Raw genomic sequence first — 14,140 nt, forward strand, 5'->3', positions numbered from 1 at the left:
AATAAGTTATCAAACTGTGCGTACCCTTTGATCCAGCAGTGTCCCAAAGAGATCTTAAAGGGATGGAAAGGGACCTGTATGTGCAAAAATGCTTTTGACCCTCTTTGTAGTGGCAAGGAACTGGTAACTGAATGGATGCCCATCAGTTGGAGAATGGCTGGATAAATTATGGTATATGAATGTTATGGAATATTATTCTTCTGTAAGAAATGACCAGCAGGATGAATACAGAGAGACCTGGAGAGACTTACATGAACTGATGTTAAGTGAAATGAGCAGAACCAGGACATCACTGTACACAACAACAACAAGACTATATGACGATGAGATGATTCAAACCTTGTTTGAATTCTTGTTCTACTTGGTCGTTGATGAAGAGAGCCATCTACACCCAGAGAGAGGACTGTGAGGACTGAGTGTAGATCACAACATGGCATTTTCACTCTTTTTGTTGTTGTTTACTTGCATTTTGTTTCTAACTAATTTTCTTTCCTTTTTGATCTGACTATTCTTATGCAGCAAGATAATTGTATAAATATGTTTACTATATTGGATTTAACATATATTTTAACAAGTACAACATATATTGGATTTTTTTGTCATCTAAGGGAGGGAGTTGGGGAAGGAGTAGAAAATCTATAACACAAGGCCATGCAAGTCAATGTTGAAAAATTATTCATGCATATGTTTTGAAAATAAAAAGCTTTCAAAAAAAATAAAATAAAATCACCCTGCTTATCATTTCTTATAGTACTATTTGATTACAACTTATTTAGCTGTTCTTCAACTGATGGGCATCCACTCAATCTTCAGTTCCTTACCACTACAAAAAAGATTGCTATTGTGGGTTCTTTTCCCTTTTTTATGATCTTTTTTTGGATACAGACCCAGTAGTGACATTGCTGGATCAAATGGTATACACAGTCTTACAGCCTTTTGACATAGTTCCAAATTGCTCTCCAGAATGGTTGGATCATTTCATAACTCCACCAACAATGTATTACTGCTCCATTTCCCTGGCCCCTTCCATTTGTATCATCATCTTTCCTGCAAGCCCATCTGAGAAGTATGAAATGGTACCTCAGAGTTGTCTTAATTTGCACTTCTCTAATCAACAATGCTTTAGAGTATTTTTTCATATAATTAAAAATGACTGATTTCTTCATCTGAAAATTATTTCTATCCTTTTGACTATCAATTGGGGAAAGGCTTATATTCTTTTAAATTTGAGTCAATTCTCTATATATTTTGGAAATGAGGCCTTTACCAAAAACACTGCCAAAAAAAAATCCACCCCCCTAACTTTCTTCTTCCCTGCTAATATTGGCCACATTGGTTTTGTTTGTGCAAAATCTCTTTAATTTAAGTAATCAAAATTATCTGTTTTGCATTTCATAATGTTCTCAAGTTTTTCTTAGGCCATAAATTTCTTCTTTCTCCACAGATCTGAGATAAGCTTATCCCCTGTTCTTTTAATTTGCTTAATTTCATACCTTTATGTTTAATTCATGAATCGATTTTCATCTTACCTTGGTATAAGGCATTAGATACTGGTCAATGCCTAGTTTCTGCTATACTATTTTTAAGTTTCCCCAGCAATTTTGGTCAGATAGTGGGAATAATTAAGAGTTTTTAAATTTATCAAACACTAGATTCTTATAGTCATTGACTATTGTGTCTTGTGAATCTAACCTATTTCACAGATTTACTACTCTGTCTCTTAGACAGTACTAAATAGTTTTGATAACCACAACTTTATAATACAGTTTTAGGTCTGGTATGGCTAGGGCCACCTTCCTTCACATTTTTTCATTAATTCCCTTGAAATTCTTGAATTTTGCTCTTTTAGATGAATTTTGTTATTATTTTTTCTAGCTGTATAGAGTAATTTTTTGGCAGTTTGATTGGTATGGCACTGAATAAGTAGATTAATTTAGAAATGTCATTTTTATTCTATTAGCTCAGTCTACCCATGAGCAATTGCTATGCTTCCAATTGTTCAGATCTAACTTTGTCTGAAAAGTGTTTTGCAATTGTGTTCATAAAGTTCCTAAATTTGTTTTGGCAGGAAGACTCCCAAATATATTTTTTATGGTTATTTTAAAGGGGATTTCTTTTTCTATCTCTTGCTGCTGGGCAAGCAACATATATAAATGTTGATTATTTATATGGGTTTATTTTTATCTTGCAACTTTGTTAAAGTTGTTTCTAGTGGTTTTTTAATAGATTCTCTAGAATTCTCTAAATATACTATCATATATACAAAAAGTGATAATTTTCTTTCCTCGTGATCTACTTTTATTCTTTCAATTTTTTTCTTTTATTGCTAAGGCTAAAATTTCTAGTACAATACTGAATAATAGTGGTCACAATGGACAACCTTGTTTCACCCTTGTTCTTACTGGTAATGTTTCTAGCTTATCCTCATTATATATAATACTTGCTGATGGTCTTAGATGTTATTATTTATAATTTTAAGGAAAACTCCAACTATTTTTATGTTCTCTAGTGTGTTTTTTTTAGGAATGAGTATTTTTTAATGCTTTTTTTGCATCTATTGAGATAATCGTATGATTTTTGTTAGTTTTGTAACTGACATGGCCAATTATGCTAATAGTTTTCCTAATATTGAATCAGCCCTGCACTCCTGATATAAATCCCACTTTGTCACAGTGCTATATCCTGGTGCTAAATTGTTGTAATCTCTTTGTTAATATTTTAATTAAAAATTTTGCATCAATATTCATTAGGAAATTTGTCTATAATTTTCTTTCTCTGTTTTGGTCTTTCCTTGCTTTGGTATCAGCACCATATCTCTGTCATAAAGGGCTCCTTTTCCCCCTATTTTTCCAAATGGTTTATATAGTATTTCAATTGTTCTTTTAAAGGTTTCATAGAATTCACTTGCAAATCCATCTGATCCTAGAGATTAGGTCACAAAGTAAAATTATTTACTGTCTTTCTTCTTGAAACACACTTAACTTCTCTGAGAATCTGGACATAATACCACTTGGTGCATATATGTTTAGTATTGATATCACTTCATCATCTATGGAAACCTTTAGTAAGATGTAGCTTCCATATCTCTTTAAATTAGATATATTTTTGCTTTTGCTTAGTCTGAGATCATGATGACTATCCCTGCTTTTTTTTTTTTTAACTTTAGCTGAAGCATAATAGATTCTTCTCTAGCCTTTGATCTTTACTGTGTATGTATGTTTCTGTTTCAAATACATTTCTTGTATACAACATAATGTAGGATTTTGGCCTTATTCTTTTTCTGTTCTACTCCTGCTTCATTTTCCAAGCTGTTGCCTTTACCCCCAAAATTTTCATAATTTTCCTGCATAGCTCTTATTTTTCTTCTGTCTTTTAAGATCCTTCTTGAATTCTTCTAAAGAGAGCCTTTTGAGCTTGAGACCAATTCACATCTCACTTTGAGGCTTTGCTTATAGGCATTTTGCCATTGTGGTACTCTTCTGGGTTTGTGTTCTGGTCTTCCTTATCTCCATAGTAACTCTCTATGGTCAGGGCACTTTTTGCTTTTTTAGCTCATTTTAAAAAGTTGGGCTTTGTTCTTAGGGTACAAGGGAGATTGTTCCAAGCTTCTTTTGGAGGAGGACAGAGACCTCTCATTGACTTGCTGGCTTTCCCACTGCATTGGGTTGGCCTGGCTTAGTTCTATCTATTGTGCTGAGGTTCAGGGGCTCACAATTGCCTTACCTTGCAGCTGGTCCACTGATCCACCAGTCTTCTGAACTAGGACAGAGTAGCCAATGCTGCTACACTTTGCCTAAGAGCCTCTTACTGTATTCCCCAAGCCAGGCTTGCTACACCTGAGGTGGGTTTTATTCTCCCCTGCCCAATTGAAACTCCTTTCCTGAACTCCTTCCAAGATAATTTAAGCTGGAAAATTATTACACTCCAAATGTTGTGAGTTCTGTCACTACAAAATCTATTCAGAAGGTTGATCTAGTATTGATTCTGAGAGAAGCTGGAGAAAGCTTAGGCAATGTCCTGCCTACTGTCCACCATCTTGGCTCTACACCACCATAGTAACTTTCTATGGTCAGGATTGTTTTTTATTATTTGCTCATTTTTTCAGCTTGTTTCTTGACTTTTACCTTTATATTAAATTTGGACTCTACTACAGAGTGGAGAGGGTAATGTCCTATGCTTTCAGTGTTTTGTGCTGCTATTTTAAGAGATAGTTCTGGGAGTTTATAAGCTTTCAGTTATTCCAAGGTGGTATGATCTAAGGAAAGCTGTGTATTCACTACTCTCCTGGCCTGTGCTCTGATCTGTGAGAAATCACAAGCATACTTTCTAGTCCTGGAACTTTTACCAGAGTTCCTATTCCCCTGAGGCCACAAGCTCTGGCATTCTGGTGCTCCTCTTCACTCTGGGACTGCACCCCAGAAATGAGACCCAGATCCACGTATGGTATTAACAATTTTTGTAAAGCATTTTTGCAAAGCTATATAAATACTAGATAGTGCTATTACTGTTGTTTTGGTATAAGAGGTAAATCGTACAAAAAATTAATTCTTTCTAAGTATGATATCAGAATGGTAGACTTGACTTGAAATCCTGCCTCTAATATGAGCTCTATGATCATGTATAAGCCACCTAACTTCTCAGGGCCTCAGTTTCCTCATCTATAAAATAAGAAAGTTGGTCTTGATTTTCTCTAAGTCTCCTTCCAACTCAGCTCTGTGATGCTAGGATTCTTTTTTTCTAATTAAATATGGTCCTAAGTATATTTTACTTTCCTTAACAAGAACCAGCATGTTATAATCAAGTGGACATTGAAATAAGTTAGAAGTCCTAGGCTCAAGACCCTACTATTCTAGTGAACAGCCATAAATTATCAAGAAAGTATGTCACAAGGAATCCCTCTACTCAATTCTGTCTCCTTATAAATACCTTGGTTTGAAGTAGTTATAAATCATCTCATTTCCCACCTGGCTATACTCATTTTTGGATTCTTTGGCTTCTTCACCATGACAATCCCTCCTTTCCCCTCACCCATTCCAAACTCATTATTAGGAAATGTTATCATTTTGCAAGATCCAATCAGATTTTGTTACTAATACCTTATCCATACCCTTTCCCCCTCTCCTTGGAGGCTCTTTATAGAACTTCATGGGATTCAGGAAAGAAGCATTTAGAGACGGGTACAGGTCTAACACTTACTCAGACATCTCATTTCCCAACTAGCTATGCTCATTTTTTACTTCTTTGACATAAACATAGCCTACTGTTGGAAACTATCCTTTCCCACCACTCCCTATCTCTTTTAGCTTCTATTATGTGTTGTCTTTTCCTGTTATACTGCAAGCTCCTTGAAGGCAAGAAAGGCTTTCTTTTTTTACTGTACTTAGCACAATGCCTGATACAGAGTAGGTGCTTTATAAATGTGTATTGATTATTGAATGATTTGAAATGATCTGGTGACAAAGTTGCAAGCAGTGAAACCTTGCTAGAACTTACCCTGATGAATATTACTGTTCTGTAAGAAATGACCAACAGGATGATTTCAGAAAGGCCTGGAGAGACTTACACGAACTGATGCTGAGTGAAATGAGCAGGACCAGGAGATCATTATATACTTCAACAACAATACTATATGATGACCAGTTCTGATGGACCAGGCCATCCTCAGCAACGAGATCAACCAAATCATTTCTAATGGAGCAGTAATGAACTGAACTAGCTATGCCCAGAAAAAGAACTCTGGGAGATGACTAAAAACCATTACATTGAATTCCCAATCCCTATATTTATGCACACCTGCATTTTTGATTTCCTTCACAAGCTAATTATACAATATTTCAGAGTCTGATTCTTTTTGTACAGCAAAATAATGCTTTGGTCATGTATACTTATTGTGTATCTAAGTTATATTTTAATATATTTTAACATCTACTGGTCATCCTGACATTTAGGGGAGGAGGTGGGGGGGTAAGAGGTGAAAAATTGGAACAAGAGGTTTGGCAATTGTTAATGCTGTAAAGTTACCCATGTATATATATCCTGTAAATAAAAGGCTATTAAATAAATTAAAAAAAAAAAAAAAGAACTTACCCTGAAGGGTTGTTTTAAGATCAATGAAGATTTGTACATGGAAAGCAACTGGCAAACTTTAAAGTACTATATAAATGGTAGCTATTATTTTTATTGCTCATTTTTAGACTTCTATGCCCTAGCATGCTATGTTATTAGATTCCCATATAATTACTCTCATAAACTATTTGTATTGATCTGCTCATGAAGTTAAAAGTGAAGATGAGTAGTCATTAGCATCTAGCTAGTTACCTAGATTCCATACATTTCTCTTCTATATAAAAAGATCTTATCCTGATCTGTCATTTGATTTGCCCTTTTGGGGAAGATGAATCTCATTTATTGAATGAGAGCTTAGATATGCCAGTCCTGGGCTCTCACAGGAGCATCATTGGATCCCTTATTATTTCTGGTGAGGCCCAAAGATCACTGTACTCATGGCCAGAAACATTCTATTTTGGCAATCAAATCCTGGGGATATTATTGGTCATTATCTCATTTCCCCTTGTTCCTGTACACTAATCTCATGTCTCAAATTAGACTTTATTCCTTTCTTTCTATGAGTCTATGTCATAATGAAAGTAATACCGCTTTTCACATTATTAGTACCAAAGTCCCATAACTACTGAAATAGACTATGATAACTACTTGGTAATTATTATAGTGGCCAGTCACTTAACTTTACTGACCTTCAGTTTCCTTATCATTACAATGAATATAATAATAATTTCTCTGACCCATAAAGTTGTGAGGAAAAAGCTTTGTAAACTGTAAAGCATGACATGAATGTGAGCTTTCATTAAAATTATCAGAATTATTGTTAATATCACCTTTGTATATGGCTTCCAATCTGATAAAAAAAGTGGAAAAATCAAAAAAGTGGCATGAGAAGGAAAAGATGAAAAAACTGAACAGTACCTCGTTGTCTTCTACCGTTAGAATTAAATCTGGTTTCTCGCAGTCTTCTATTTCTGGTTGCCAGACCTCCTCCCCAAGATCTAAATCCATGATGATTTCCTGAATTCTTATATTTTTTTCCCTCACACGTGCTATTTCCAATTTTTTTTGTTCAAAGGTAGCATCAAACTCACGATTAAAAATGATTTTAACCTGGTAAATAATGTCCTGAAATACCACATATTGGTTAAAGGTTGCAGTTTTAATAGTAATATTATTCAACAATCTTAACAACTTTATACTATCTTCCTATCCTAAATCCATCCTACAAATCAAAATCAGATTAATTCTCTTAAAAATTATTTTTATAGAATATGATAAAAATGAGTACTACAGATAAGGAGATGAGGATTTTATTATCAGCTATGACTTTGAACAAGTTATCTAAAAATGTGAAGCTTAAGACTAGATCTATAAAGTAATTTCCACCTATAAAATTCAATGATTCAAAGTTATCCCCTGTATAATAAACTTCAATGGCTCCTCACTGTCAAAAAGCAAAGGCATCAGCATAGATGTCATGCTGAATTATTTCCTTAGGATTGACTTTTAATTGAAGGTTTTGCTCAACTAAAAATATATGGAGTATATCTATAGTCTATTTTCTATTATCTGATATAGTGGTCTAGAAGATAATAAAAACATATTTTATAATGTCATCAGATCAGAATATTTTCTGTTTATAGATATAATAGTATGGGAAGAGGATTTTCTTTGTCTTCCCATTATACACATAGACACATGACTTAAACTTAATGTCATTTTGATGAAGAAGGATGATGATGAGGAGGAGGAGGATGAAGAAGAGAGAGCCATAGTACAAAGAAGTGACCATGGCAGCTCAGGATGGATATTTATACAATATCATGTGGAACACTAAATGCAATATATTTCTTATATATCCCACACATATTGTCATAATGATCCAAATTCTGGATATTTTCTATACTATACAAAATAGAACAGGGATGGGGACTAAAATTTCATTGCTGTAAGGAGCTCCCTAGTGTAAAAACTACCTTTTACAATACAAGTCACAATTTAAAATCTTATTGATTTGCTTAGGGCACTAAGAGATTAGGCCAGTCAACCTGTTCATGTAGGATCTGACTGCGGGTCTTCCAGATTCTGAATCCACTTTTATCAACATATAAAGGAGAAAAATGATCTGCAACTTAATTTGGTATATAGCTTTTTTAAAAAATCACTTTATAAGGAAGCTCTACTCCTTTCAAAGAAAAAAATAGTTCACCTTTAATAATATAATCTGGTTGATTTTTTCCTCTCTGGTATGAAGTTCCAATTGGCTATTCAACATGTCTGTATTTGTGGTAAAGCTTGTACATAAACTTCCAAGTAGATAAAAGGGTGTGCTGACTTCTTCTTCTTCTACTTCATCTTCTTCCTCATCGTCTTCCTCTTCCTCTTCTTCTTGGGATTTTACAGGAGTCAGTAAAGAAGCTGAGGAAGGTGCCTCTAAAATTTGCTCTCGCAGCTATGTATTAAAAAACACATTTATTATTAACAAATAAGTTCTCTAAAAGTTACCTTGTTAACATTGATATTTAAAAATCATACTTTAAATTTAAAAAATCAAAGACTTTAAATTCTGCTTTCAATATTGCTAAACTGTGAGTGGACATAGACATTTCTATGATGAGATCTTCAGAGACTAAAACACTATAGATAAATAATAACAGTAACAATAGCTAATTTACATAATCTTTTGGCATCTAGATGGCACAATAGATCCTGCTGGTCCAGGAGACAAGATCTCTGTTCAAATCTGGAATTAGACACTAGTTTTGTGACCTTGGGCAAGTCACTTTAACTCTGCTTATCCCAGTTTCCTCATCTGTAAAATGAGCTGAAGAAGGAAATGGTAAAATATTCTAGTATCTTTGCCAAGAAAACCCCAAATAGTATTATAGAGTTAGCCTGAAATAGATGAACAACAAAAAACATGCTTTAAAGTTTGCACAGTGCTTTGCAAAGATCTCATTTTATCTTTCCAACTATTTTGAGAATCAAGTGCTATCATTATTTCATTTTACAGATGGGAAAAGTGAAGCACAGAGATAAAGTGACTTGCCCAGGATCTCATAGCTAGTAAATATCCAGTAAGTTTGAATTTGAACTCAGGTCTTCTGGACTCCAGGCACAGAACTACCTAGGTATCTCTGTTAACTAGTAATCAGTAGTATAAGGGTGATAGAATGATTAGTCCTTTTAAGCATGAAAAAGTCCTGTTAGTGTGTAATCTACATAGTGACATATAAGTTAACCATTAATCAATTCATATAATGACAAATATAAGTTAAGCAACAAATAGTGAATGTTTTATACTTCAGAAACTACAAATGGAAAGTTGTAGAAAGCTGCTTAGTAGCTCATACAACAAAAAAGGTGTTGGACTTTTTAGGGTCTTACTTTGTTTTTTGTAATGCCAGGAAGGACACAACTATATGCTCTAACTTGTATGGAATAATTCTGCATGGAAAAACATACTGCTCCAAAGTGACAATTCATTACACCCTTGACTAGTTTTCTTAAATTTGTCTTAAAACTTGTGCTTGTAGGGCATTTAGTTGGTGTAGTGGATAGAGCATCAGCCCTGAAGTCAGGAGGACCTGAGTTCAAATCTGACCTTAGATACTTAACACTGCCTGGCTGTGTGACTCTGGGCAAATCATTTAACCCCAATTGCCTCAGGAGGGGACAAAAAAAACCCCAAAAAACTTGTCCCTGTATAAAAAGGACAAAGAGAAAAGAAATAATAAATTAATAATAATGAAAAATAAATTCATTATAAAAGATAAAGAGTATAAATGACTAAAGGTAATACCTCATCAACAAACCCTAAATAATGAAAAGTTCATGTGCTATATTCATTTTCATATAAAAAATCATTCTAATTGAACAAGTATATATTACTCAGCAGAAATTATCACATGAAGTAATAAGTTGGAAATATTAATAGAAATGACATTTCCAACATCTCTTACACTGCATTTCAATTAAATGCATCATTAAGGGAGACTAAGATAAGAGACATTACACACATGTTCAAACCCATACTTTAAGTTCAGCTACTTCAAGCTTCCTTATCCGTAAAACTGTCTCTAATTCTTTCAATTCTTCTGGAGTTCGCTCTTTCATCGGGAAATTCTGGACTTTCAATTTAGTATGAAAAGACTTGACAAATGGAAAAAAAAATTACAAAGAATCAAAACATTTTCAGTTGTGAAAAATAAAGTCTCTTTAATGCTTTTACAATATAAGTTGATATAATTGCACTGATACTGGTAGGAAACATGAGAATTTAGAAATGCTATAGGATAAAGACTTTTCATTAATAATTTGACTGCTTAATAGAGTCCTAGTTTTATTCTCTCAAACTGATATATATCCTAGTTCATTCACCTTTCATCTTGTATGATCCTTATCTATATCTTCTTACATATTTGGCATAAAAGATTCACTATCTTGCTGAAGGATTTGTTCTATTTTCTTTGTCTCTCTTAGTTATGACAATATACTATTGAAACTGTTCTTTTTTCATATTCACTATATGTATTCTCTTGTACTACTTCTCACATGCAATTAATTGTTACAGACTACTCAAATCACAGGACACAACTTATGCTTCCCATGCAGCTTTCCACTGCTATTTGGATTATTTATAATTTTGACTCTTCTTAATGTTTCATCATTTGCAATCATATAGCATCACTGAGTGAATACTAATGCCAATGTGATGGCCTTTGATAGTTGCAGAGTCTAGAATTACAATGAGTATTATGCAGCTTCTCAAATGTAACCTACCTTGACCTTACTCTTCAATTCTGGACTCATTGTCTGCAGTGCCCATTCAAAATATATCAAGTGACCCATTCAATGGGAAGTTTCTCCAGCTGTGCCATGGTCTAGGATAATGTACATTTTCTATCTTCTTTGTTTTTATGACATTAATAGTGACTTCTAGCTTTAATAGTTACTAGTGGCAGATCTATCTCTTGAATTTCTGTAGACTTCACTAAAGATGGTTTGAATGAGTATCTAAGTGGCACAGTGCATTATGGTACTGGTCCTGGAGTCAGGAGAACCTGAGTTCAAATGCAGCCTCAGATGAGGAGAGGGGACAGCCCAGTGCAGGCACACCACAGGGAGACCCAAGGTACAGAGGCTTGGTAAGGGGGATCTAGAAGAAGGTCCTTAGCCAAAATACAGCAGTGTTGGCTACTCAGTCCTGGTTCAGAAAGCCAATGGATTAGCATACTAGCTGTGAGACCTCCAACACAATTACAGGAGGCAGATAGTGAGCCCCTGAATTCCAGCATAACAGACAGGACAAACCCTGCAGCACCATCATTCACAAGACAGTCAGTGAGAAGCCCCTGTCACCCTGTAGAAGAATCTCAGGACAATCTCCCCAATACCCTAAGAGCCAACCTCAACCTTTAAAAATGAGCAAAAATGCAAAAAGAGGCCTGCCCATAGATAGCTATTATGGAGAAAGGGAAGAACAGATCTCAAACCCCGAAGATACTAAAGGCAAAACACCTCCAGATGAAATCTCAAAGAGGGATATGAACTGGTCTCCAACTCAAAAGGCTCTCTTGGAAGAATTCAAAAAAGATCTTAAAAGAGGATTAAGAAAAAAAGAGGGGAAAAAAATGAGAGCTTTGCAGGAATTTGGACAAGGAAGCAGAAATTGACTGAAGAAAACAATTCTTTTAAAAATACATTTGGTAAAATAAAAAAAAATATACTAAAGAAAACCACTTCTTGAAAAAATAGGTTTGGCAAAATGGAAAAATAAAATTGGTGAAATGGAAAAAATATTCAATGAACAAAACATCTTCTTTAAAAGTACAATTGACCAATGCAAAAGGAGATTAAAAAAAAACTGAAGAAAATGATTCACTAAAAATTAGAACTGGACAAATGGAAGTGAATGACTCAATGAGACAATCAAGACAATCAAGAAAATGGGAAAAAAAGAAGAAAATGTAAAATACCTCATTGGAAACACAAGTGACCTGGAAAATAGATCTAGGAGAGACAGTCTTAAGAATTATTGGACTACTTGAAAATCAAGCACTACTTGAAAAACTTGGAAAAAAGAGTCTAGACAGCATCTTTCAAGAAATTCAAGATATCCTAAAAGTAAATGATAAAATAACCATGGAAGAAATCCACCAATCACTCCCAGAAAGAGATCCCAAAATGCAAACTCCAAGGAACATTGTAGCTAAATTTCAGAATTATCAGATGAAGGAGAAAATATTTCAAGCACCAAGAAAGAAACAATTAAAATACTGATTGATTCACAATCAAAATTACCCAGGACCTAGCAGCTTCCACTTTAAAGGATCAAAGGACCTGGAACAGGATATTCTAGAGGGCAAAAGAGCTTAAACAGCAATCAGGAATCAAGTACTCAGCAAAACTAAGCATTATCTTTCAGGGGAAAAAAAGATGGACATTCAATGAAATCGGAGATTTTCAATTATTCTTGATGAAAACAGCAGAGGTGAATAGAAAATTTGACCTTCAAATGTAGAACTCAAGAGAAGCATAAGAAGGCAAAAAGAAAAAAATAATGTTTTTTTAAAGATTAAAATGTTTACATCCCTACATGGGAAGATATTATATGTAACTTTTGAGAACTGTATCTTTGTTAGGGATACACTTAGAAGGTGTAGGTATAAATTAACTTTAATGTGATGATATAAGAAAGAAACTAGAGGTGAAGGGAATTGTACTGGAAGAAGAGGAAAGGGGAAGTAAAACGGGATAAATTACATCAAATGAAGAGACAAAAAAGACCTATTACAGTTGAAAGAAAGGAGGGGAATGAGCATTGTGTGAACCTTAATCTTATCAGATTTGGCTCAAAGAGAGAATATCATACATACATAATTTAGTATAGAAATGTGCTTCATCCTGTTGAGAAGTAGACAAAAGGGAAGGGGGAAAGAAAGTGGGAGGCTAATAGACGGGAGAGCAGAAGTAGAAAGGAAAAGGAATAAAAAGAGGGGGCTGAAAAAAGAAAGGGCAAATTGAAGAAGATGGTAGTCAGAAAAAAAATACTAGCCAGAAGGGAAAAGGTAAAAGGAGAGAGAAAAGTATAACATGGGAAAAATAGGATGGCAGGTATTACAGAATTAATCTTACCTATGATTGTGAATGAAATGAAATCTCCCATAAAATGTAAGCAGATAGCAGAGGATTAAAACTGGAATCCAACAATATGTAGTTTAAAAGAAACACATTTGAAGCAGAGAGATACATACAGAATAAAGGTAGAAGGCTGGAACAGAATTTACTATGCTCCAGCTGAAGTATGAAAATCAAGGGTAGCAATCCTGATCTCAATCAAGCAAAAGCAAAAATAGATCTAATTAAAAGAGATAAGGAAGGAAGGAAACTACATCTTGTTAAATGATATCATATTTAATGAAGTAATATTAATACTAAACATATATGTACCAAGTGGAATAGTATCCAAATTACTAGAGAAGAAATTAAGAGAGTTACAAGAAAAAAATAGACAGAAAAACTATACTATCAACCTCTCTCTTATCAGAACTAGATAAATAGAACCACAAACTATCAAGAAAGTTAAGGAGGTAAATAGAATTTTAGAAAAGTATGACAGACCTTTTGGAGAAAATTGAATGGGAACAGAAATGATAATATTTTTTCTTGGAGGACCATGGAACCTACACAAAAATTGACCATGTACTAGGACATAAAAATCTCCAAATCAAATGCAGAAAGGCAGAAATAATAAATGCATCATTTTCAAATCATAATACAATAAAAATTATATGTAATAAAGGGCTGTGGAAAAATAGATTACAAATTAATTGGAAACTAGACACTCTAATCCTAAAGAAAGAGTGAATGAAACAATGAACCATAGAAACAATTGATAATTTTATTCAAGAAAATGACAATAATGAGACAGCATTTGAAAATTTATGGGATGCAGTCAAAGCTGTTCTTAGAGGAAATTTTATATCTCTAGAAGCTTACATGAATAAAATGGAGAAAGAGAAGATCAATGATTTGGGCATGTAACTAAAAAAGCTAGGGAAAAAACCAACAA

General features: G+C 34.0%; 1 protein-coding gene across 3 annotated transcripts in view; it reads right to left on the reverse strand.

Moving 5' to 3' along the window:
- LOC100918759 (cilia- and flagella-associated protein 43-like) overlaps positions 1-14,140 on the reverse strand; it is a 201,538-nt gene that overhangs the window by 43,042 nt on the left and 144,356 nt on the right. For 2 of the 3 annotated variants that reach the window (XM_031955797.1, XM_031955799.1), the window contains 3 exons: positions 10,102-10,218; positions 8,276-8,518; positions 6,985-7,191 (listed from right to left, as the gene is read on the reverse strand). In XM_031955797.1, coding sequence (XP_031811657.1) covers positions 6,985-7,191; positions 8,276-8,518; positions 10,102-10,218 — 567 coding nt within the window. The remainder of the gene's footprint in view (positions 1-6,984; positions 7,192-8,275; positions 8,519-10,101; positions 10,219-14,140) is intronic. The other variant, XM_031955798.1, reaches the window with a different exon arrangement.

This window comes from Sarcophilus harrisii, chromosome 2 (genome assembly GCF_902635505.1).
Source record: "Sarcophilus harrisii chromosome 2, mSarHar1.11, whole genome shotgun sequence".
Taxonomy (NCBI): domain Eukaryota; kingdom Metazoa; phylum Chordata; class Mammalia; order Dasyuromorphia; family Dasyuridae; genus Sarcophilus; species Sarcophilus harrisii.